This window comes from Hyalella azteca, unplaced genomic scaffold, assembly GCF_000764305.2.
Source record: "Hyalella azteca isolate HAZT.00-mixed unplaced genomic scaffold, Hazt_2.0.2 contig7523, whole genome shotgun sequence".
Taxonomy (NCBI): domain Eukaryota; kingdom Metazoa; phylum Arthropoda; class Malacostraca; order Amphipoda; family Hyalellidae; genus Hyalella; species Hyalella azteca.
The window spans coordinates 64,514-91,233 of NW_025937646.1; the positions used below are offsets into that span (position 1 = coordinate 64,514).

General features: G+C 35.5%; 1 protein-coding gene across 1 annotated transcript in view; it reads right to left on the reverse strand.

Moving 5' to 3' along the window:
- Positions 1-26,720, reverse strand: part of LOC108664775 (band 7 protein AGAP004871) — a 78,507-nt gene that overhangs the window by 33,926 nt on the left and 17,861 nt on the right. Inside the window, exon 4 of the mRNA XM_047881275.1 lies at positions 21,376-21,473. Within this exon, the coding sequence (XP_047737231.1) occupies positions 21,376-21,473 (98 nt within the window). The remainder of the gene's footprint in view (positions 1-21,375; positions 21,474-26,720) is intronic.

Consider the following 26,720-nt stretch of genomic DNA (forward strand, 5'->3'; position numbering starts at 1 on the left):
ATATTTCTTATAAATCTAATAGTGCGCCTGGCAGTGCTGGTTGTTTTAAGTCAAGCAAAGGCCCTCATTTAAATCCCTGATGGTAACTGATATTAAACTTCTATTTAATTCGTTGGAAACGAAATTTGGGTTTTTGTTTCCTGTTCGCCTCCTACTACTTCCCATTAGTTCACTATGTCCACGCATTTTTTCAAGGGGCAGACGCGAATGGGTGACAAGGCAAAATTTTTAAGACAGAGTTAACCGTTCCAATTGTATTACTTGCATCTGATCGACGAATGCATTCGTACAGAATAAAATTGGACGCAGAGAATTATCGCATTAACAAATTTTCCAGGTAAATTGTTTCAAATCGTACAGTTTCTGATATCAAAGTAATATTGTTGTATAAATACAAAATTGTTCGCATTGTCCAAGTATTGACACACTTTCTTACCAACACCTTCAGCAAAGAGCGGACGGTAGCATTAACACGATAATTTTCCAGGCCAAAATTTGTCAGGAAGACCCACATAATGGCAAAAAGTACATGATTATATGGACATTACAGACACATTTCTCAGAGTGTTGGCACGGAAATTCAACGCTTAGGCTTATAAGATGAATATATAATTACATTCCTGTCGAAAAAAGATTATCTTGAGGGAAAAATTAAGGAACATTAAAAATAATCAACGTGAGAATTTATATCCTGCATGAAACCTGTGGAAGGAAAAAATAAAGGAAATGCGGACAAATTAGACTAAAAAACGGTTAGGTGAAATTTATATTAGACATGACATATATGTTGGTGATTGGCCACGCATCTCGACAGCCCTTAAAAGAAAACAAAAGCCCTTCAAATTTTGCTGTTCCTGCAAAAATAATTTAGTATTAGTTAGCTTAACATATATGTTTTCTCTAAAGGTTATTACTGATGCCAATGTCCAGCGCTATTTGGAGTTCTCATTCGTTATATTCATCTGAAAATTAACATATAAAAGTAATTATGAGCTTATAAATTCTGTAAAAAATATATATTGTTGGTTAACAGGACGCGATAATTTTTCGTGTGGACACTTATTGAACTTAATAGTTGAATTTTAATGGGGACTTGATCTTAATTCTGATAATTTAGGCTTTGCAAACAGGAATATTTACTAAATTTTCGGTTTGAAAAACGTTGTTTGAAAAAATACTTCATAAAAAACGTTGTTTGAATAAATACTTTTTTGAAAAATATTGTTTGAAAAAACTTTATTTAAAACGTTGTTTGAAAAAAGACTTTTTGGAAAAATTCTGGTAGAAAGAAACAATACGTTATGAAAAACTTTATATGAAAGAAAAACTTTGTTGAAAACGTTGTTTGAAAAAAATATGTTATGTAAAATTTTGTTTGAAAAACGTTGTTTGTTAAGGAAAATACTTTATGACAAAATTGTTTGAAAAAATAGTGAGTGGACGTTTTCAACAGCTTAATAACAAAGATCATCTGCATTCTATGAACCCCTCACGATGTACATGTATGATTTTTTTATGTTGCTCACGTAGTAATTGCCTTTTAAATGTACTAAGTGAAAAATAGGCCAGTTATGTACATAAGTGCAGATAATTAAGTAAATACATTTCGATTTAACATCAAAAGTAATCAACGATTATTATTTTCAATAATTGTTAATGAGCGTGTGCACTCCAAAAATTATATTGATTTACTAACAACAAACCAACCGATAACACGGTTAAGTGACTGGCTGAGATTAGGTTTCATTCGTGGCCTACGCCTAGTAAGCAGATTCTAGTGGGATAATCATCTTAGTACAATTTTGAGTCTAGGGCATCTGGTTTATCCTTAACTTTAATAGTGAAAGGAAACTTTACAAGAGGAATTTCAATTAACATAACATTGGTTCATTTAATTTGATAATTCGCTTCCGTCCTGCATGACAAAATGAGTTCAAAACACCTACGTAACATGAAAAGGTTTAGGAGCAATGAAAATATTTCATATTGTTGAGCTTTCCATTGATGTAAAGTTTACTTGTTTATTAAACAAATTTTCAATAAATTGTACGAGGTTTGTAAACTCATAAAAAAATTGGGCGCTTAATTTGACAATCGGGATTGATCTGTTGACATAATAAGTACTTAGTTTGATAGGCGTTATCAATGTGTGGGGTTATTAGTTACTTAGTTTCAAAGTTGTGATCAATATGTGCGGTTTTAACGAGTTACATCTGTACATGATTGTACGTAAAATACTGTATATAAAACAGTACGTATATAAAAACACCGGTATAAGGGCATACGGATGGGATAAAAATGGAAGAGGAAGCCAAATGCTGTAAACTCTTCTCTCTTATTCGCTTTAAAGGCTGAATTATAAGGTAATAAATACAGTTAATCAGGTAATAAATAATGAAGCAAAGAAGAAAACTTCATTTGAAATTCATACCAGCGTTTTCACTTTTTATTGCAATATCCTGACGATAAATGTATTCCAAAATTTGCATCAGTACTCCTGAACGCATATCAGCATAAGCAGGTTTCAGTAATTGGAAACTGGAAGTTTTAATGACAGGGTAAATAAGTCCCTGAGAGCGTCAGAAGCTTGTGTTTGAAATACCAACTGAAGATTTTTATCATAATTAGCAACCAGAGGAATGGCCATCAAAAACAGTGTTGTTATTGCAGATCAAGAACGTGTTCCGTATGTTCATTCTTACCCCAACGTGCCCCATTTGTTCTTTATTGAATAAGGGTATTCGATAATTAATCAGTTTAGAGGATTCATTTTGATAGCGGCTACTTTTTTTACGTACATTTGACGTTCACACAATGGAATAGGCTATTATATTGGACGGTAAAAAGTGAATTCTGTGTTAAAATTAGTGATAAATTATTTCAGAGGAAGAAAAAAAAGGTAAAAAGAATCTTCATTTTCAGAGAAAAAAATTAAAATGAATCTCCACTTATTCGGGTATTTGTGAAGTATTTACCACAAAAAAAAACACATATTTTCATTCATGTTAAGTGCATTTTTCGCTCAGATTACAAACGTTTTCCATTGTTATAGTGAATAGAGTCTATGCAAAAAAATGAGCGTGATCAACGATCAAAATTTGTATTCTTTTGGCGTACAAAATGAGCCGCGGTAATCGCCACGTGAAGCAAAGAGGCTCGTAAATGCACATTGTATGAGTTTTAAGAAACAATTTCTATTATTGGTCCTTTATGTTGCACGCATAAAGGTGCAAATTGAATTTTATTTAGAAAACTGTATCGAATATTTTTCCTTTATCTTGTGTGCAGAAAAATGTAAAATGTAGAAGACTTGGGAGAGAATTTTGGATGTTATTTTTTTGTGTACAATTATTATTGTAAAAAGTTATAGTTTGGGGAAAAGATATGGAATATTTTTACTCGCTTTTGTTTGTTCATATGTATAAATTGAAAGAGTTTTGGGAAAAAATATCGAACAATTGTCCATTGTGTTTGGCCCATGAGTGTAAATTGTATGAGTTTTGGGAAAGACTTCAGAATTTTCTTCAATATTTTATTTGATTTGCGATAAAGATGTGTATCAATAAGGAGACCTTAATTAAGGTGTGGTGTTGTGAAAGACTTTAGAATTTCCGTCAATATTTTATTTGCGATAGCGATGTGCATCAATAAGGAGACCTCAATTAAGGTGTGGTTTTGTGAAAGACTTTTAGAATTTTCGTCAATATTTTATTTGCGATAGCGATGTGCATCAATAAGGAGAACTTAATTAAGGTGTGATTTTGTGAAAGACTTAAGAATTTTCGTCAATATTTTATTTGCGATAGCGATGTGCATCAATAAGGAGACCTTAATTAAGGTGTGGTTTTGGGAAAGACTAGAACTTTCGTCAATATTTTATTTGCGATAGCGATGTGCATCAATAAGGAGGCCTTAATTAAGGTGTGGAAGCCTTAGAAAGAGTGCAGCAATGGAGTAGCTGTACAGCGGGCTTAAGCTTTCATCAAATCATCAAAGCTAAAACAGAAGCACCAAGGGTTTTTGGGGGGAAAGGGGGGTGAGGGGAGAAGCAAGAAACGAAATTACAGAGTATGTATATTTTTCAAATTTTTGACATTTCGAGTTAAATCAAAATTTTCTGGACTGAAATATTGATTTGACTTAATTTTCCGATGCGTCTAGTCATCTTTTTTTATTTTTTACTGACATGAACACTTTATTCATATCGAAATCTAACGATACTTATTTTCTACATTTATTGTATATTGGAGGCATCGCGAAGAAAAAGTACAAATGACAATGAAAATCATGAATTAAAAATGTGCAAAAACGCGTTTGCGGTGCACAGAAAAAGTTCCTTGTGTTACTTGGTAAAAGCCATTGCAGACAGAGCATTGACCGGTAAAATTTGCTCGGAAAGATTGCATCATTATGAACAAATTATATTTACTCTAATACATACGTTTTTTTATTTATATCACATTAACAAAAATTTCCAGGTAATTTATTTCAAACCGTACAAGGTCTGATATCAAAGTAATATTATTGTAAAAGTACAAAAATAACTTCCATTATACTCATGTGCTCTGACCTTTAAGGAAAATTTATAAGCGAAATGAAACTTTAATCTATTGGCTGTGATAATTCAGTTCATCTGAGAAAAGTTCACAAAATTCTCCTTTAATTTTCCGACTCACGTTCCTCGGATAAGACTAATACAGCAACACATTTAAGAAACATGAAACTTTCGAGTTCATGTGCATATTGAATAAAAGAACATCGTGAATATCAAATCGTGATAAATGTTTGAGCTTATTAATGCAATAGTTCAGCGCCAAGGAACAGCATACAGGAAGGTAGCCCCCACAGCACATTATAATTATTGCACGCGATTACCAAGGTTACCAGCATTGAGGTTACCAACAACGAAGTTACCAGCATTGAGGTTTATAAGGCATACAATGACCAATACCAAGTTATCAAACAAATTCACTCTCATTGTTTCTGAGCTCAGTTTAAAACATCTTTACTCAACATTATTCATTTGAAAGTTAAATAACTATACTTAATGCCAATAATAACTGGTTCCGATATATACGATTTAATTCTGACGAAAAAGGTAATTGCGAAATTGAAAGCCAAATTGAGTGAATTTGTTCGTAAGGCAGAAGTAGAAGAAATTATACAGGGTAAGCATGTAAACGTTAGTAAGAGAGAGGTAAGCATGTAAACTTTAGTAATCACATCCCCCCTTCCTGAAACACAGATTACCCCACACACACACCAGTGAGTAAGTGTGTGTGTAGGGCAGAGTTGATGTGGTTACTAGGGAAGGTTAACAATATTACAGCAATACGTCGTACAGATGAGCGGTCACTTATTAGGTAGAACTTGGTCACTTATTCTAGTAGCAAGCAAGGGGCAATGTCCTCTCCATGGCAGAGCTGCATTCTGTGCTGGAAAAAATTTTACGCTTTTGGCGGCAGTTTAGATGAAGAAACTAGCTAGACACATCATATGATACACGCTGACGCCCTCCAAAATGTTGATATCACCAACCGGTAAGGAGTGCTCAACGTACCAACTTTGAACAACACTGAGCTTAATGTGACATGAATTACCACCAAATAGCGATGAAGTGAGTGTGATACATACCCCAAAAGTATTGAACCATGGGTAAAAGTCTGAATAATAATATTTCAACGACTAAAATCAGTCAAAGTCGCTTATCAACTACTACTATTGAAGTCACAGGGAACGATGTACTGACCTCCTCTCTTGATACTATGATGTCGCAAATGATTATCGAGATCACACACGAAACACCGTCCGTGATCCCGAGTTAAGGTTTTATAGCTTCAAGCTTAACTGTCAAGCTTCAAAATTCATGAATAAATTTCAACTTATTGACGGAAGCTCTTCAATTGAAAAAAATACCGATTTTGAGCACGTTGATGTCATGTCTCAGTCACCACACATTATAATGATATTTAAGATCCACTGAAGTTTAAACGACGCGCTTGGACATTTTCAATTCAAAATTGTCGCTACGTGCTTTTTCGACACGAGTATCCGTGATACCAGCCAGAGGATGAAAGCGGTAAAAGGCTGCAGTTAATACCTCGTTACATTCAAGTATTCAACCAGGATATCCACATACACTGTTAGAAAAAACGGTGAAAAAACGGTCCCACTGGCATTCTAGTGGCCGGTCGCCCCGTGCAAATAAACTGTTTCGCCGTTTTATCAGATGTTTTACGGATTTCTACTGTTAAATTAGAATAAAAACGGCCACACGGTGTTTCTTTTCACGTGCCGACCGGCCACTGAAACGCCGGTAATACCGTTAACGGTAATTTTTCTAACAGTGATATAGGCGCACTATGGGTAAGGTTACTTTCTTGACATCATTTACTAACTTCCCGAGGTAGCTATGAAAAAATATTTTAGAATTTTCTTAGCTGGTTAATAGTTTTTCGTAGCTAACTTAAAAGTTTGCTATGAACAGACGTGAATGAAGAAAGTATTGGTTTAACTACGGTGGATGTAGAGTATTTTTTCAAATTTGTTCAATTATATCTTGAAATAAACTCGAGAAATTATTCTGATGTCAAGAGTGCATCTTCATCATTGTACACAGAATTCTATGACTTGATTATATTTAGATTCACTATACATCATGCACAGGATGTTGACATTTAGATATAGGAAATGCATTTACTGCGTGCTTATAGCGTTCTACGTTTTAATGCTTAATGTCAACAGGCAGGACCATACTTTCAAAACTCGCTAAGTGAGCGTAAGTACTTACGCTCTATTTTCTTGTCTATGATTAGTGGATTTTGCTTGAAAGGCCGTCAATGATTGGCTTAGGAACTTACGATCTCTTAACTTTTTCTGAAAGTATGGCCCCAGGACTTTTAGATTACATAGCGCAGCAAGCGGAGAGCATAAGCCTTTTATTCAGTAGTATAGCAGAAGCAAGATGCAATATTCTGATCTGTTCTCTAACATGTAAAAGGAAGAAGAAAATATAAAGTTAAGATCAACACTGAAGTTTCAGATTATGGGATGCATGGCTATGTTCAAAGTCATGTAATGAAAATCATTCTGTAATGGAAATTGTTGTACAGAAAAGAAAAATTACTAGCAAATTTATAGAGAAGACTAATGAGGCTATTTATTTGTCTAACTTGTATAATATATTTATATACTGACATAGAAAGAGTGTATAAGCAAACATGTGTGACGTCAATTGAATGTTAGAGTCGATCTAACTGACATACACTAGGAGCTTCTTTTTTGTAGGTTGTTTAGTTATAGGCTTTAATGCGAACCGTGTTTTATTTATAGAGTGACTTATGTTAGTTAAGCCACATTTCAAGGGTAGGGGCATTTTAAAAATTCAAAATTTGAATTGAGGTATATGCTTCGTATTAAAAGTTGAAATTATCACATACTAGATTTTTTCTAGTTTTGCCTCAGTTACATGATAGCATGTGGGGCATGACGTGCAATCATGTAACTAACGCGTTTCAAAACACATATGTGCCCACACGAAGAAACATAATGCAAGTCAACATAGAAACATAGGTAATAAACATGACATCATAATCATGTACGATGCCTTTCAAAATCTTAGCAAAATTAAAACATTGAATATTTCACAGTGAGATATCGATGCAACTCAAGTTGATGGTAGTAATTGTCAGAATATGTCTGTGTACGACTGTAGTCTGTGTAGGGGAGTCAGGTCGAATTTAAATGGTAAATTTGTAATTTCATATTTCGTTTCATTAGATTACAAGCAATTTATAAATGGTTTAACCCAGCACACTATGATTAAAATAATCCCCATTCAATGTAAATTGTAACGTAAATCTAGCGTTAAGAACCACCTTTTTAAATTTCAAAATTACCAGGAGTAGAAATAGTGCACGAACGTTTCGTTTCACCTATTGTATAATTGATGTGCTTACGTTATCAATGCTGCAAAAACGTTCACGTTCTATTTTAAGTTCTTGTACCGATGATTGAACTTCAAAATTATTGGAATTAATTTTTAAATGATAAATTATAATTTTGAGGCCTACTAGTTATTACAGGTAAAATATTTTCCAATACTATCGCGAAATTACTTCAGAATCTTTGAAGTTGGTGGGCAGCTTAGCTAGGCAGGTTGTTGTGGTAGTCTAATTGAATTGGTTGGTGTTGCGGTATGTTGGATAAGTTGTTGTAGTCACGTTGGATAGGTTAGTGCGGTAGTCTAATTGAACTGGTTGGTGTTGCGGTATGTTGGATAAGTTGTTGTAGTCACGTTGGATAGGTTGGTGCGGTAGTCTAATTGAACTGGTTGGTGTTGCAATATGTTGGATAAGTTGTTGTAGTCACGTTGGATAGGTTGCTGTGGTAGTCTAATTGAATTGGTTGGTGTTGCGGCATGTTGGATAAGTTGTTGTAGTCACGTTGGATAGATTGCTGTGGTAGTCTAATTGAATTGGTTGGTGTTGCGGCATGTTGGATAAGTTGTTGTAGTCACGTTGGATAGGTTGGTGCGGTAGTCTAATTGAATTGGTTGGTGTTGCAGTATGTTGGATAAGTTGTTGTAGTTGCGTGTAGGGTAGCGGGTAGTGTAGTCTGATAGGTTGGTTTAGTAGTCAGCTCGTCCAAAACCTACAAATGTGGGTATGTGTTCAGTTTGGGCTAGTATATGTGAGCATACACAAATGATTAATCTCAATCTGCAACATCGATTCATCAATCAATCAATTGAGAAAAATAATCAATCCATAATCCGTTTAATTTCAGTTTGTGTGCCACGAGAATGCCTCGAATGAAATTTGAATACGTATTCTGTTACCAATAGTGAAGTCCCTCTGCACGAATCGAACTGGAATTAAGTGTAAATCATGTTTTGGGCAACAATTTATAAAAAATCCTGTAGAGTATTTTTTGAATATGGCTTTTTGACGGGGGAATGTAAATTCAATATGTTAGATAATTAATTTGAATGTTCACCTCTAAAATTAGGCAAAAATATAAGAGCAAAGATAATACCGAGAAAATTAACTATTTTTGAATTGGAAAAGATTCTGATAATGAAACTGATAACCGAAACGTTTTAAAGAATATAGAGTGAATATTCGTCACTTGGGAATCTTAACGTATTAATAACATTCAGGTTGGCATTTTCGTAGCAACGAAACACTATGCCGGTACCGCTGGACGTGTTCCAGTGGATGAAACTCCGGCACCGAAGTCATAAATTAAAGACTTCAATAAACAGACTCAAGTAACAGCTCCAAAAGCACCAATGATCGACGCAATTTTTTGGCGATTTGTGGTATGTTGAATTTGAAGACGAACTGGCCTCTTAAGTATTCTGAAACTAGGCCTCTTGAGGTCTTAAGCCACGGGTAAAAGCGCACGGCATGAGCTAAATTGTTCAAGCTTATTTGAATGGTGCAAAAAAGTCGATAAAGGGAATAAATAATGATTTTCTAGCATAAACCAAAAACTTTTATAGTTGAAGTCAGGTTTATAATCTGTAAAATGTGTGAAATGTTGAAAAACTTAAAAAATGTAGCGGTCGCAACTTAAGAGGTCACTAAATACTGGAGTTGAAGCTTCCTCCCTTGACGTTGTTTTTCAAAATTCAATATGATACAGGTTACGGAACAGTTTTTCATTTGTTGAATTTATTCTTGCGATGATTTAATGGATGTTCATCGTATTGGAATGCATTGTTCTATCATAATAGCTGTACGTAAATGAAAGAAGGAAGGTATAAGAAAAAGCAGAATGTTCAAATAGGATGGTTGGCTAATACAAAATTATTATAAACAATCGAAAATAATTACAAAATCTCGATATTTGTCTGCGAGACAATAAAAAGAATGAGAAATAATAAACGTTCAGTTCGGTAACTAGTCAACCGTTACGAATAATACGTTATTTTATGTGTCATGATCGTATTTCTACATCATATATCACGAATTTCAATAATTCTTGCGAGTCAGACCGAGTAAGAATAGTGTTATTTCTGATTTATAGTGATAAACAATTAATTTTGGTATTATTTGGTGAGTCATGGTCGGGTAGACATGGCGTTGCTTTATTTTGGACGTAAACTGAAGGAAGAAAGGGAGTCTAGGTGTTTTTTTGGCATGTAACTCGAATCGGAGATGTAGTCTTTCATATTAAATATGGAGATAACATAACCACGTAAGCAATAATATAATTGGAGTTAGTTTTTATTAGTACTGAGTACCACAGCTGTTCATGGTTAGTGACAACTGGAATCTAATATTCTTCAGTAGGTCAATGAAGACTGAAAAGGTCAAGATGTCGATGATGACTGTATAAAGACTCATTGACCGAAGATGTCAATGAAGACTGAATAGCGAATTAATGTGCATTTATAATTTCGAGACGGCGGCATAAACAGAAATCTCTCCAAAATTCAACCTCCTCTTAAAACTCTACTATGCAGCAATGAGTATGTTTATAACATGTTTAGTTTGAATTAAATGGGATGAATGCAACATTTATCCCCTATTTAGTTAAATTATATTTTGTTTTCATGTTGAGAGAATGTTGGGATAGCAACAAACGACGAAAAGAAGCAAACAGAAACGAGCGATCGAGAGGACAATGAAGACCGCGAAGTGCGTGACGTAATAGCGGGGAAAAGTGAAATGAATTGGGAAAAGGGAAAACCACAAAGAAAGTGACGTAATAGCGGGGAAAAGTGAAATGAATTGGGGAAAGGGAAAACCACAAAGTAAGTGGCGGAATAGCAGGGGAAAGTGAATTGGGTTGAGAAAAGGGAAAATCGCAAAGTGCGTGACGGACCAGCGGAGTGAAATGGGTGGACGAAGGACAAAGGGGAAAAGCTCGGTCATCACGGCGAATGAAATCGTCTAGTTAGTTGATTAATTTGCTTGAATCAGGCATCACGACTTAATTCAAACTATGAATTGAAAATCGTCAGTTATTCTTGGTTAATTAAATGTCGTTATTAGTGCTTTGAAACTGTCTAGGTTGAGTTGGAGGTAGGAGCACAATACCTGTAGTCTCTTATGACGATTATACAGCGCAGGGCGTCTTTTATGGAGAAGTAAATTACCCCGTCCACTGCCACCGTAACTGAATCTCTTGATAAGACCTAAACAACAAACGACCGCAGTCAGACGCTATAGCTACGATGTTTTATTTAAGAGGAGATTAGTTAGACTAGTTAGTGAAGCACTGAAGTCAATTCCCCTTTGGTTATGGTGGGTTAGTGGCATTCATGCCACGTTAGTTAGAATTAACTGCTAGAAAGTTGGTGGGTTAAGAATGCATGCTCGTAATACACGAGGGAACGATAAGAAAGATGGAAATAGAAAGGATCAAATTCAGCAGAGCAACAGTCCTCGACGACTTGTATAGGCTGGAATTACCTCTGCTTCCTCATCACAATCGTTCAATTGAGGAAATCATTTCGTCACATTTCCTTGCGCCAAAGAAAAGGTTGCTGGTGCTATGTATTGTTTTGTTGCCTGATTAGAATACCTCCTTAATATACAGAGAACGGCGTGTAGAGGGACAAGCAAAACTCTTTGTTGTGAAAGTATGTGAAGAGGTTATAGTTTTCTCTGGACAGACTATATTTTCTCTACTAATTAGTGAAATATTGCATTCTACCCCTTTCCTTTAATATGTTGTTATGTTGTATGAATTCGAAACAACCCGTGAGGAGCCGCCGGTATAACTATAATTTCATTTGTTAACGGGAAATGAACTGCTGCAAATGTTAAAAGATTCTTGCCCAATTTTCACGTAATATTTGGATAGTTTTCGGTAATTTTACTGACAGCTAATATGATGTTTGGTTCAATGGATCACAGGATATAAACCTTTCAGGTCACAAACCTTTCAATTCAATTTCAGGAAAAATATGAAGCAGTCTTGAAAGTTAGTCGACAATTAACTTTGCACTAGAGGACTTTTTGATGTAAAAGTGAAAGTTATTCATGAGTATAAGAAAGAGCAGAGAAGTAAACTTGATAAAAAGATTTGATGTTACCAGATTTTGGTCACTGAATGGTTTGCCGTACGAAACAAAATATGGAACACGAGATTGAAAAATGAAAGTTTTTGCGAGTTGTAATAGGAATATTTGAAACGGTATTGCAACACAAGAAGTATTGTTGACTGGTATTTTGTTAAGTTTTAAGACTCAATTTTTGGTTAAATTATGAACCGGTCTCTTGGTGGCATTGGGAGCTGTTAAGTGCGTCGTGGTAAGTCCGTTACGGTTGCCAAACAATACCTGTAGTCGAATATGGTGACTATACAGCGTAGGGCGTCTTTTATGGAGAAGTAAATAACTCCATCCACTGCCACCGTTACTGAATCTCTTGACAATACCTATGTAGGAAATCGACATTAGTTTAGTATTAGAAATACACAACACCTTCATGAAGGAAATTCACATGACTTCGTGAGTGATTGCCACGCAAAAGTCTCGTATTAAATGGATGATGAATAATCGAGTTAGGGAGTCTTGTTAGGCATAGAGTAATGGGTCAGTGGAACGTGTGAATGGATTTTGGGTTGTAAAAAGTGTGTTTTCGGATACAATAGGCAAAGTGGCAGTAATTGAAATTATTTCTTTAGGACTTACACAATTCATGACTTTTTTATCTTTAAATTTCACAAATACTCTTATACAATTTATTTAACGGTTGCGGTTATGCGGCAGTTTTTGGGTTTGGTGTAGAGCTCAACAGTCGGTACATCCTTGGTAATGGTACGATTTCCTACATTTCAATCGCGAAGCTAGTATGATCAAGGGTTTCTTGTATCTCACAGCAATGTGCGAATTTATGTCGAAAAGTGCTTGGAAATGTAGTTGGATAGAAGAAAAAAATTAGCTCTAAATGGGTATGAAAGTGTGGCAAGAAAGTTTCTGCAATGTAATGTGTGAATCAAACATAATCAGCATCGAAGAAAAACCTCGGGTTCCACCTGTAAACCTGCAGGGTAATTACATAAAAACACAATTTTATAAAAACACACACAAAAATCCTTCGTATATTTAATCCTGCCTTATCTGTTCAGGATTGGATTATAGAATCGCAAACTTTTGTTCCATAGCACACACATCGTCGCCCTGCAATCAACTTCTCCACGAGAAATTTAAAATGCGTAGTAGGACTAACAGAAATGCACTATGAGAAGACGTACACTATATTAATTACCGATAAAATTAGGATGTTAAAATAAAAATCAAAAAATTTAACACTCAGAAGTCAAAACTGGAGTAATAAATTTCAACTAGACTGTAACCGGTTTTCCGTTAGATCCTTGAAGGGCTTACCACGTGAGTAAGGATTCAATCATTTCGATTTCCTTAGAGATGCTGTTATGATCATACATCGGTTACATGTTAATAAATAAATTAATATATATGCATACACGTCGGTAGATATTAGTTATTTTGGAATTTAATTAGGTAGGAAGTAGGATATCTCAGATTTAGCTTGCACCCAACGCTTCCAAAAAATAAGTAATTATAAATATAAAATAAAATATAAATATATGATATTTCTTTTTTATAATTTAGTACTCATTTAGTTATAAAAAATAAGTAATTAGGTAGTTTTGCCCAGGTTCAACTCGAATCTTGGAGTTTAGGTGAAAATTCTAATCGACATTCCCAGACGGAGTGACGCTCGTTTCGTGGTTTATGATTAAGTGCATCGATTAGTGTACACTTGCACCGCACTTGGGGAGGGAAGTTTTCAGTAATTAATGTAGGGGCGTGGTTGATAAAGAGCAATGTGGGACCGAAGGACCATCCAATGGTTCAATTCTTGCATTCGGACGACTCGCTTTTAACTAAATTAAATCGTGACTTTTTGTTCTGATGGACCTGCATTGAACCAATGAGCTATTATGAATCTCATGAAGGGGTCCATGAAATAGGAAGTTGGGATCCCCACTCTAGAGACATATATAAATCCGAGGTGTTAGTGAGTAGCTCCAAATTACGTGCTATAAATAATTAAATGTGTTTTGTGTTTGGTATTTGCGAGATTGTGTGCCACACATGTAGGAAGTGAGAACAATTAGGTTCACCATTCATGAATATAGCAAACATTAATGAAGAAACACACGTTATTAGAATTCAGCATAATCCTGTGTTAAATAACGAGACAAGTATCCAGAGTGTGCCCACGAATATGAGTTACACAACGAGAACGTGATTTGTATTCAAAGTGAGTCCATGATTTCAAATTACACAACGTGAATGAGACATAAATTCAAATTCAGGTGAATATTCCGTGTTACAAAACGATAACATGAAAAAATTATCCAGAGTGTATCCACCAATGTACCCTAACAAAATTTAGAGTCGCCCCAGCTTCTGGTAATCCAAACCAGAAGCTGCCACGTCTGTAAATTTAGAGTCGCCCCAGCTTCTGGTAATCCAATTCAGAAGCTGCCGCGTCTGTAAATTTAGAGTCGCCCCAGCTTCTGGTAATCCAAATCAGAAGCTGCCGCGTCTGTAAATTTAGAGTCGCCCCAGCTTCTGGTAATCCAAATCAGAAGCTGCCGCGTCTGTAAATTTAGAGTCGCCCCAGCTTCTGGTAATCCAAATCAGAAGCTGCCGCGTCTGTAAATTTAGAGACGCCCCGGCTTCTGGTAATCCAAATCAGAAGCTGCCGCGTCTGTAAATTTTCACCATGTATGACCAGACGTAGGGTGTATACCTGAAGTCCTGTACACCCGTGGCCGCGGCTACAGGAGAAAATATCTTGTAGAAGACAACAGCATCTACAGCAACAGTAACCGAGTCCCGTGTTAGGACCTGTGAGTTGTAATTCAGATGTGATCAAATGCACGTCAAACCGCTTGCCCAGTGAATTTATATGAATGATGGTGGTTCATATAATGATGTCTGAAAATGTTGTCCACTGATGCATAGGCAAAGTGACTGATAAACTATTTTTAGTTGCCAATTGAGTTTTCGTATGTTTATTGTTTACACGTGTAATGATGTGTACCAAATTAGCACATCTGATTTTTTTCCCTTATGACTGTACTACGTTGACGTCATACAATGGTCCGTTTCGGTTATTGAGCATGTTGACTTTTGGGATAATAACTTTGTTTTGATAAACCAGAACCTTTTCGTTACCACTTCACCCATGTGTGTTTTGAAATTGACACGCATGGGTTAGGCTAAGGAACTTGCAATAGAGCAACGACAATTTTTCATATGACATTCATTTTATAAATTGTCAAATAAGTATGTGATATTTAATCACAACAAAAAATTACTAGCGTATGATAAATTGTTTTTGAAAAATTATGTAACATAACAAACAAGAGCCAAAAAATGGCATATTTCGTGGCATAAACGGGCCCCAGCAAGTACGATACTAGCATATTCGTCGGTGTGTATAGTTGAAAGACAATAGTCGTTCAATTACTGTGGAGTTACTTGAGATCTATTGGCCTCCACTTTCTTAGGGCAGAGACCTATGAGTTATAAAAAAAGATGTTCATGAAACTACAACAGGTGTAGGTATGTTGCACCTTTAATCGACCAAAGTTGTTTTAAAACAGCTACTGAAAATATTGAACGAGTTGGATATCTAATAGATGAAACTTTAACTCAAGCGCCCAAATTGAAAATTATTATTGATTCTTAGAGATGATATAACTAAGTTTGGGAACATTATGGTTTATGCAATTTTTCTTGAGGGATAACATCATACACACCTTTATGATTTTCCGTCTCGTATACCAATCCCTTACAATTACGCACTTAAACCTGTATCTGGCTATAAAATAACCTCGTGAGGCATTTATGTTAAAAATTTTTGTTGTTTTGCTTGGTGAAAGTTTATTCGTTTAATACATTCGTTCCAGGTCTCGAACTCACACTCGAATTCAACGCAGTCTCACCACAGGGGGAAAGGAGAGCGTGCAAAATTTGGCAGCATATTTGAAATCTCTTATGCGAACAAAAATACATTTTTTAACAAATTCTATTGCTTCAAATTTTTCAAAATTAATTTTAGAATTTTGAAGTGAGTTGAAGGATTCAAATGTTACAGAAGGTGAGTGCGGTAAACGACCTTTTTTATAAAGAATGTAAGTAATTAAACGAATTTAATGTTAGTGTAGGTGGAAACATAGTAAAAAACTGGCCTGAAAAAGGCTTCGAAAACGGGTTAAATATTCGTTTCCAATTTGAAATAACAAATTTTGGAAAGTATCATAACAGTATAGAATTGAAGTGAAGGCTTCAACAAATTTATTCGGCAACTTTATGATTATATCAGAACGAATTAGCGAAGAGAGCGCCAACTTTTCCACTGCAAATTTTAATTAAAAAATTGAATTTTCACTTAAGTTACAATGCTGGCGAAGAGATTCACTTTTAAAAATATGAAATATAACAATGGAAGTGGGAATTGTTTTTTATATGAGAGCCACTGTCAAAAAGCACATTTTAAGCAACTTATTTAAAATAAAATTAATCTGTAGTGTAATATTGTTGCACACCAGAATCCCAGAATCAACATGAAGTAGAATCCTGATAAATTAAAATAATGATGGTTATACATTTTTTTCAAAATCACGCTGCCAAATTTGCACACTATCCAAGCAGAGGAAGCGGCAGTGCTTGAAACCAAGGGCGACTTTTGTTTGGCCGTCCATGATTTCCATGAAGCATTTACAATTCTATAATTGCAATGCGGAAAAATGCACGATAGGGAAATTCAATGTCTACTGTGTCATTAATCCCTTAACAAATTAGAGGCAATAGAGGAATGGGGGCGACGATAACTGTTATAAACATTGGAGTGCCTTTTTTCGGCAGAGAATATTTTTTTGGCTTATATTATTTATCTGCTGTAGTTGTTTTCACCGAAAATTTTTAAATTTTTCAATTAACCGACTGTTAAATTGTCACACAATAAAATATTCTTAGATAATAAAAGTAACACACGAAAAAATTAAATGGACCTCTGTATGGATCATACGGAAAAGGATGATATTGGGCTAAATTAAATTAAAAGCGGAGCTGATATTGTGATATAAAATAGCGACCAAATAAGCAGATTTGAGGCATGCCAAGAAGCTTTGATAGGAAAATTTTGAATGTGTAATAAAACCTAATGTAAACATGGACCATTTTCATCTTAATCTATTTTTATTGAACAAAATAATTTATGACTTGTTACCTTTATTTTCGAAATTCTAAAAGAGTCTTAAAAGTTTTAAGTCATTTTAAGAAGGTACTTAAATATTTTAAGGAGAGTGAAGCTGATATATTTTAACAATTTTTCAGTGGTTGACAAATTTCAGTAGTTAACCTAGTACTATGGCGTCACTTGAAATAACTAATGGGAAAAATACTCCGAATAGTGATACCCTATGACCATTAGCACGAGCAGAGTGCAGACGTAGAAATGATGTACAACTCTACCAGGCTAAACTGGGTCACGATGACTCACACAAGGTCAAAAAGAGCATCTTTATTTGGAATTGTCTCGCCCATATTTCTGAGTGTACATGAAGATCGCTGGCAATAGTCATTTATTTACGTTATCCTAAAGAAACTTCCAAGTTTCTATCAATATTTCAGCGTCCAAAAAGAAATTGTTACTTTTTATCGCACATTCTTCTTCGAAATTACTGCTTATTGCGATAATATATGAAGCAGAAGACAAAAATTTCGTTTATAATTTCCCACTTCTCAGTTGATGTAAAAATCAATACAATTCTCACTGCTTTCTGGCAAATAAAAAAATATGGATAAATTTTAGCAGTTAAAAGATTTTTTACGCTCATACTGAAATTTTTAGAAAACCACGATACAGAAAAGTCATAAGCACAAACGATATTAAATTGGGGACAAAAGTACAGAAAAATAATGGAATTTTCTCAATATGGTTGCCATTAAATCGAATGTTTGTAATTTGGGAAAAAATGTCTTGTTCGGATCATAAAACTGGCAGTCATTTCTACGAGACGATATGACATGGATTCTCCATCATAATCTTGAATCTATCAATGAAATTATTAATGTTATTATAGGGACGTTTCATCATAATCTTAAGTTCATCAATATATTGATAATGCATTAATGATATCAGCTCCTACGAAGTACCTGTGAATGTGAACTATCGAAATAATTATCAGCCACAATCATACACGTTCTCCTACCAAAGCCCAGCCCACTACCGACACATTGTGCGGGCTCCGAAAGAACAAAATATGATAAAACCTACCTGGTGAGTAGTCATCGGTGTGTTTCCAGGGTGAGTAGTGTACTAAATTACCCTCTGACTGCTGGCAATTTATTTTGTGATTAGGTACCTTGCTATGTTTGAGACTCCCATGCTTAGTCACCCTGTCATTATAGTGTCTATAACCATTCATGTGCCTCGTGCCACTCGTGTACCTAATAACCTAACCAAATTAAAGCTTATTATAACCTATGTAAAAATCAATCAGCTGGATGCCATTTTAATGTTTCCATTTTCTCTAACCACAGGCCACGTGGTTTATGGTCAGTGGTCACCCACACTCTATTCCCCAAGGGGTACCTACCCACTTTTCAAGGATATATATCTGAACAGAAAAAATTACCTGGCTAGTCAGGAAATTTTGTTTAGTGTAGAACCGTAAATGAAAATATTACAGCGTGATGAGAATGAAAACATGGCATAGAAGTTAGCTTTCACGAGATTGGTTGAAAAATGTACTCGTTTTCGCTTTCTGGTAACGTTTCATGGTGGCCACCAAATGTGCTCCGCTCATTGCCAACGAATCCACAAGACTCGCCCAATCACAGCACTGCAGTGTTGCCATATCGATGCACTCAAGACTTTATCCAATCCTTTAAGCAGGAAAGAAAACTTGAGCAAGCAAGAGCCAGATTCTCAAAAAATCAATTCGATCGCAGGCACAATGTTGATTCTTTGCAGTTGATGTTAATTGGCTGCAATATTTATTGTTATTGTGATGGAATGTTTCAAATCAAGTTTTCGTAGGGTGATGAACTTACGATGTGAATTTATTTTCGAGTATCTGGCTTAAGTTAAGTTGACTGTATTATATAAGCTACAAAGCGAACTATAACAACTACACCAGCGAACCGACCACACAGTTCACAGAAAGTAAACAGTACAGGGTAGAACTTTCGTACTAAAATATTAAAAAAATTATTGGAAGGATAAAAATACATTAAATAAATAAGAATTTCGGTTGATAAATACGCGTTCCAAACGTAAAGGCGTGCAAAAATAAGAGGAACTAATCAACAGAAGCAAAATCCCTTAGCCAAAGAAAAAGTACGAGACAAATATTGGACTTGGTTGGGAATACACATTTTTCATATGCCACTAAATGAACCGCTCTATTTCTTAAATATATAGCGGCAGTATATTGATTACTACCAACGGTTGTCCTTTTGTATCGTAGTTTAAACTATTCCCAAATTCAAAGTAAAGAGCAACAATTTCAATCTGTATCCCCCTACGTCCACCACTAAAGCACTTTGCAGTAGCACCTCATACCATTCGGCCTCATATCATAAAAATTGTCTAAAGTTTATAGAAGATTATTATAAGCTAATTTCGTGTCTGTAAAAGAATGTTGCCGAATGTCACCCCGTGACTTTAATCGTGAGCCTGTGGGGTCTGCTAAGGGATACATTGTTTGTACGAATAATGAGTAAAAACATAAAATCTGAATGCCAAGTTCACCAACCTAGTCATTAAACTCGGTATGTATTTCCCTCACCTCCCCCTAGATGACTCACTATTGACAGGGTAACCTGATTGTGGGTAGGAGATTTGGTAGTTCTTAATAGTTTTAGGACGTTTTTGTTGCTTTTTAGTCGTTAACAAGAATTTCGCTTTTGATAATCGAACCAAAGAACGATAGCTGTAGAAAATAATACTACGTTCGTCATGTAGGTACGAGAGAGGGTAAGTATTAGATACCTTGGTGGTAGGTACCAGAGGTATTGGAATGTATATTAGAATTGACGCAGTATTGAAGTATGGATAGTAGGTACAGCATACTGTAGTAGATGGGAAGGTATTGAGAATTATACTGATTGGGGGTTTGTATGTGTTAGATAGATAGACTGGTTAGAGGCTGGTAAGTGTCCGATTGATAAACACTATCAATAAGTGAACATTTGACGAGCACAGTAAGTTTCATGGTGTTTTTCATGTCTGTAGGTGGGTGCATTTGTGTTTAAGTTGGTATACTTGTGTATGAGTTGGTATATTTGTGTATGGGTAGGTATATTTGTGTAAAGGTGAGTTTAATGAACAAGTAAGTCTTGTGTTACAGGTACTGCGAAAGCAGGTGCAAGAGAGAACTCGCGAACAAGCAAAACAGGTATGTCTGCCAGGCAGTCAGAACGTATGACTGGTAAGAAAAGCATTCTTTCAGTATGACACAGAAGGTACGATTTATTTTATAAATCGGCGCCCCTGGTCGTGTATCAACGTGATTGGTAGGTAGGTTAAGTGTATGGGAAGCAGGGTACTGTGGACACAAAACATTCACTTCTTAAAATCTTGCTTGTAAATTGGGTTTAATAAAACGATAGAATAGATGATAGAAATTTACGCAGAAAAGATTGGTATAACTGTAGGTCGCTAATGGAGGACGGCAGAATTCTATGTATGAAAGGAATGTAGAAGTGTGGGTAGTTTAATAAGGTAGAACTGTTTTTTCGTAAGTGTGCTAGAACTTTGTTTATGTAAGTATGTTGAGTAACAAGGTCAGCACCAGTTGACTTAGACGTTTGACTAAAAAATTTTGAAGAATATATTGGTGGGCGGAACGGTATGAATGTATGGATAATAGAACTGCATGTAGGTAGGAGTGGAAAAATTGCACGTAGGTAGGTGTGGTATAACTATACGTAGGTATGTGGTATAATTGTATGTAGGTAGGTGTGGTAGAACTGCACGTAGGTAAGTATGGTAGAACTATACGTAGGTAAGTAGAGTGGTAGAGTACCTGTAATCCTCGACGTTGACCTTACTAATCGTGAAGAATATATTAGTGGATGGAACGGTATGAATGTATGGATGATAAAACTGTATGTGGGTAGGTTTAATAGAACTGCGTGTAGGTAGGTATGGTAAAACTCCACGTAGGTAGGTAGTATGGTAGAACTATACGTAGGTAGGTGTGGTAGAAGTGTATGTAGGTAAGTAGGGTAGAACTATACGTAGGTAGGTGTGGTAGAACTGTATGTAGGTAGGTATGGTAGAACTATACGTAAGTAAGTAGAGTGGTAGAACTATACGTAGGTAGGTATGGTAGAACTATACGTAGGTAAGTAGAGTGGTAGAGCACCTGTAGTCCTCGACGTTGGTCTCACACGCCGTTGCGTCGCGCACCCGCAGGTAGATGACAGCCTCCACCGACACCGGCACGGAGTCCAGCGACAGGATCTACCGCGGTCACTAGAGTGACTTGATTGTCTACTAGGTGAGCCTAGATGTCTATATGTCTAGTATATATTTATACTAGGTGAGCCATGTCTTGCAATGTCTATAAGTTAAAAGTTGTTCTAAATAGTATGCAGCATTTAGTGGGCCCATGTCACTAGAGTGACTTGATTGTCTACTACCCTAACAAAATTAAGAGTCGCCCCAGCATCTGGTAATCCAAATCAGAAGCTGCCGCGTCTGTAAATTTTCACTGGGTAGGTGAGCCTACACATGATGTCTTGCCAATGTCTATAGGTTAAAAGTGGCTCTAGGTAGTACGCAACATCTAGTGGGCCGTAATATAAATAACAAAACACTTTTTTAGTGTCTAAGAAGATCAGTGTTTTGGAAATACCAATATGATTTTAATTACAAATTGCTTGTCAGAAAGTGTTGTGGTGTCCGAAATGTTCTTGAAGAACACATAAAGACACCTGCGCTGAGTATTTTGTTCCGTAGTGACCTAACTGTTTTTGGATACGAGCAGCCAATTTAAAAGGTCAGTTTTCGTGCGTTAAGTCCGTCCCAAGACCATTTAGTTATCTATTCATTACAAATAGTTGAGGGATCATTCTAGTTCGCGTGAAAATGTTGATTGCTAAACTGATTAAAAATCTCCCTGGAAAATTTGATGTAGAAAATACGTACAATGTAGATGTGGGGGAATGGAGGGAAGATTAACGAAGTATAACTTCAATCTACTCACTATAGAAATCGAAAATATATTGAAACATATATTTTGAACTTTGAACTTATATTTAAAACAGAGGAAAAAATTGCAAAATTACTCAAAACCTAGGATAATATTTGAAATAAAATTTGTATTTTTTTTAACAGAGCAGTTTTGAATTTAATTATTTATTCTTTCAAAATTCACTAAAATATTTTAAAACTTATTTGTATCACCATTGTTGCACTTTGGAAAATGAGGTATTTTGAATGTAATAATATTTTTATAAAAACGATACGCTGTTTTCCGTCACAAAACCTTGAAAATGCATGACCCAGAATTAGGTAAACTGATTAGTTGTCCGATACTATGCTCTATCACTTCATGCTAACTCTTTCCCTTGCTATTTCCTTTCATACTTTTATATTGATGATTTTGTATTAAAACAAATTAAATTTTAAAACGCGTTGTCTACGCAAAATTCTTCAGTAAGCAAATATGACAAAAAATTACGATAAATTAGTATTTAACGGAAATTGACTTAGTTGTTTTAAATCAATAAATTAACAACATTTCTGTAATGTTTCAATTACTCGGCACGCCGAATATTAAATACATCTAATTGATTTATTTAAAATTGGAAAAATCGATCATACAAAACACACTAAGACTCTACATGGAAAAATTTAGCCAAACTTTTCAAAAGTACTTTCAAAATGGCATGACCAAAAAATTCCAATACTTAACAAATAAAGCCGTTAAAACAGCTTATTAAAAAAATTACGCAAAATCAGTCATGTTTCAGCAACGATCACTCTGGTGTTTATCTTCAAACAATTTCGGTGTTAAACAAAGATTTCCTTCATCGCTGAAGGCAGCCTAGTGAATATACTGCCTCGTTGAAGGCAGTTTAGTGAATATTTTAATGATAAGTTTCTATATTCCCATGTGATTGCCAATAAAATTTACCTATTTTTTCACTTTTTAATTTGTGCGATTGGCGAAAACGCCCGAATATATGCGTTTTCACACTCGTTTTTTAGATACTTCACTCGCATACTACACTCGCGTGCATGTAATTGTTATATAAACATGAATGCAAGAGCATGAACAAGGTTCTATAGTCAAACTTTCTTCATAAGATTATCCTGCATTTGATATTATATTAAAGTTTAGCATAGACTGTCAAAAGTTTTCATAGATTCTCGAATTTGTTGAGTTGAACTTCATTTTAATTTATTCTGATAATTTTTTGTAACTTTTTAATCCAGTATTTCGGAAGTTTATTCCCAACTTGATCTATGCATTGAAAAATAAGAATAAGATAATTTGATTAATTTTCGGTGTGAGAATATTTTTGACAATACTTTGAATATTTATTGATGGCGAAAGCCCGGTCACGGCAATATAGAAAATCCTTGCGTGCTATCGAAGAATTGTGAAGATAGTCTTTGTGCTAATATTATCGATGAACGAAAAAAGCTCACTTGGATGAAGAAAAAATGAGATTTAAATGGATGGAGTACAATTATTATACTACATCAGATATTTTATAGAAAAATAAATCTTCTAGTGCGCAAAACTGGAATAATTTACTGAAGAGCCAAGCAAACAAATGTAGATGTGACGTCTGTTAGCCATTGATTTCATTAAGAATATCGTTAACGACCGAGGCAGTCGGTGGGGGATAGAATGAGGGTCAGTGAGGGATAAAATGAGGGTCGGAGAGGATAAAATGTGTCCAGGAGGAGATAGGGGGAGCGTTAAACTGCTTTACGTCCAGAGAACTGCGTTAGATGATTTTCCGATACGGGTGGGGGATTATGGGGATCTGAGTGGGGAAGTATGGGGATACGGGTAAAATAATAGGAGAAGGTGGACTGAAGGGAGGGTGTTTAAAATAGGCGCAAAGGAGAGAAGATAAAGTGTCTGAAAATGGATAATTTTATGGAGGAAGAATCACTCGCGTCATCGTAATCATTTTTTATTTGAACTCTCATCACCGTTATTTTTTGAGTGTTCTTGTTTACTTTGATAATAAATTAAAATTCTACTTCAGTGCTAGTACTCAATACTGTAGTTAGCACGGCAGAGAGTACGAGTCCTGTGTTTTAAATCAAGTTCATTCGTGCAATAAATTGAAGCTGAAAATATTATATTACTCGTTCTGCGACACCTCGAACCCGGAATGATGAAGGCAAAAGAAAGAGGTAAGTACGACCAAAAAACTGTTAGATTTTACAGGCGAGTTTTCGTTGGCAGAGGATATATTACAGGCGGGTGGATACAGGCATTCATACGCCCATAAATTTCCCCCTTTTAAAATAAATAATAAGTAGGAAAGCAGTGCTAAACATAGAAACCATTTTTCGTTAATACTTACAAATGAGTCCCTGTACCTGATATATTTTCCATCCTGCCTCACATCCTAAGACGACGGAACTTTCAATCCAGCCCCGTATCCTATGCATTAAAATGAGGGTGCTTGCATATTTGATGACATGCATCATACTTGACGGTACTCACAATACTCTACTAGCATACTTGTATAGGAGCGTAAATCTTTCATTACTTTCAGGGCAGCAATGTAGCCTCTAGCTCTAAGCCCGGTCTCATGCAGGGTGGCAGCTTCAAGAAGTTCAGGGCAGCAATGTAGCCTCTAGTTTTAAGCCCGGTCTCATGCAGGATGACAGCTTCAAGAAGTTCAGGGCAGCAATGTAGCCTCTAGTTTTAAGCCCGGTCTCATGCAGGGTGACAGCATTAAGAAGTTCAGGGCAGCAATGTAGCCTCTAGTTTTAAGCCCGGTCTCATGCAGGGTGACAGCAATAAGGGGACAGAGTTCGGGACAGAAGCTGTCTTTAAGGGGCAGAACTCTGGGGACAGAGTTCGTTGAAGTGGTCTTAGACAGTAGAGATGGACCGAAAGACAAAGTGAAGACACTGAAAAATTTATTTTTACACTGGTGATGAGAACGAACATGTTGCTCAATGTGTGAGGCAATTTATTTGAAGTTTCTCTATGTTCAAAGATCTTTAGGAAATGTTGAGCAAAACATTATAATGAGCTCAAGTCGTTTACTTTGATTTAGTTTAAATCGAAATAAAGTGATTTCTCAGATAAGAAAAGTTATAGTTATTTTTCAGAATCGTAGGGAAATAACATTGAAATCTGCTTCTGAAAAATTTGAAAATCTTATTTCGGTAGTAGTTCATGATTTCTATCTTAACCGGTGAGTGATAAAATAAAGTCTCGTCTAATGCTTTCATTATCTCTTTTAATGTCAACTTGAATGACTCAAAATAATGCTGGGAGTGAATCATGCTTATCAATTACCGGTGGTTTTGGAAATCGTATGGAGCGGTAGAAGAGAGACCTCCAAAATCCATTAAGAGGAGTGTCAAATCACCGACGGAATTCTGACCGATTTGACATAAGAATACGGCAATCTACTATCCTAAGGTATTTACTTCACGTAAATATACTTTACTAAGTAATTAATAACCATATTCCGCACATTACTTTACGAAAGACTGAGTAAGAGACTGACTGCAACGCTGATATCTAAAACTAGTCTGTATTTCAGTTTTCGGTGACTAAAGGTATAAAAGTTCTTGGCAGAACAACAATTTTGCTAAGAAATTTCTGAAGTAAATAGATAATGTAGAGGTGAAAGCAGTTCAAGCGTTAGAAATGACCACGTGAAGTAAACAGAAACTAGATAAAGTCATACATTCACCAATCTACGTATTTGGAAATTAACTTCAATACCCCTTAGGTGCTTTCATTTGCATTTGTTCTCCAGTAGTGTTATTCATTTTTTATCTTGATTTTAATCGGGTGGCAAATGCGCTGTCAAGATTATATTCTTACCTGGACTGAAAATCAAGTAAGAGCATAGAAAGTAATTTTTTAGGAGAGTAAAAGGTAGGTTAGACTGCCCCATTAAAGAGTTAATATATAAACTTTGGTAACCGCTATATTTACGAATACTCAATTCAATCTAAAAACGCTGATGGCTTGATATGCAGAACTCTGATTCCTTTAATAAATAACATTGCCCAATGACTCAGGGTGGAAATATAACATGCCAGTGAATGGCTATTAAAAAATCACTTCGTTGGAAAAGGGTTGGTAATTTTTTCTAGCATTCATGATGCTAGTGTATAGTCAGTGTATTTTATTGTTTGGTATGTATCCGACTAAAAAATTCCCGTTTGAGAGAAAAGTACACACCAAAAACCAATTTACATGAAAATACTGTCACGCGTCCTCCCATGAGAATGCAATTTAAAACTAAATCACAATAAATCTTCATCACTATCTTCCTATCACAACTCGAACTGAAACACGGAAAACAGCTCGGTAGGAAGCCATACACACAAAGCCTTACGAGACATGCGAAAGCACCCAACAAAAAAAAATATATCACATGACCAAATCAAATTTGTGCAACCTACTGTAGCCTGGGTTTCCCCTTACAACATCGCGGCTAGGTTACTTTGCACAAGCTAAAGCTGTAGACAATCACAGAAGCAATA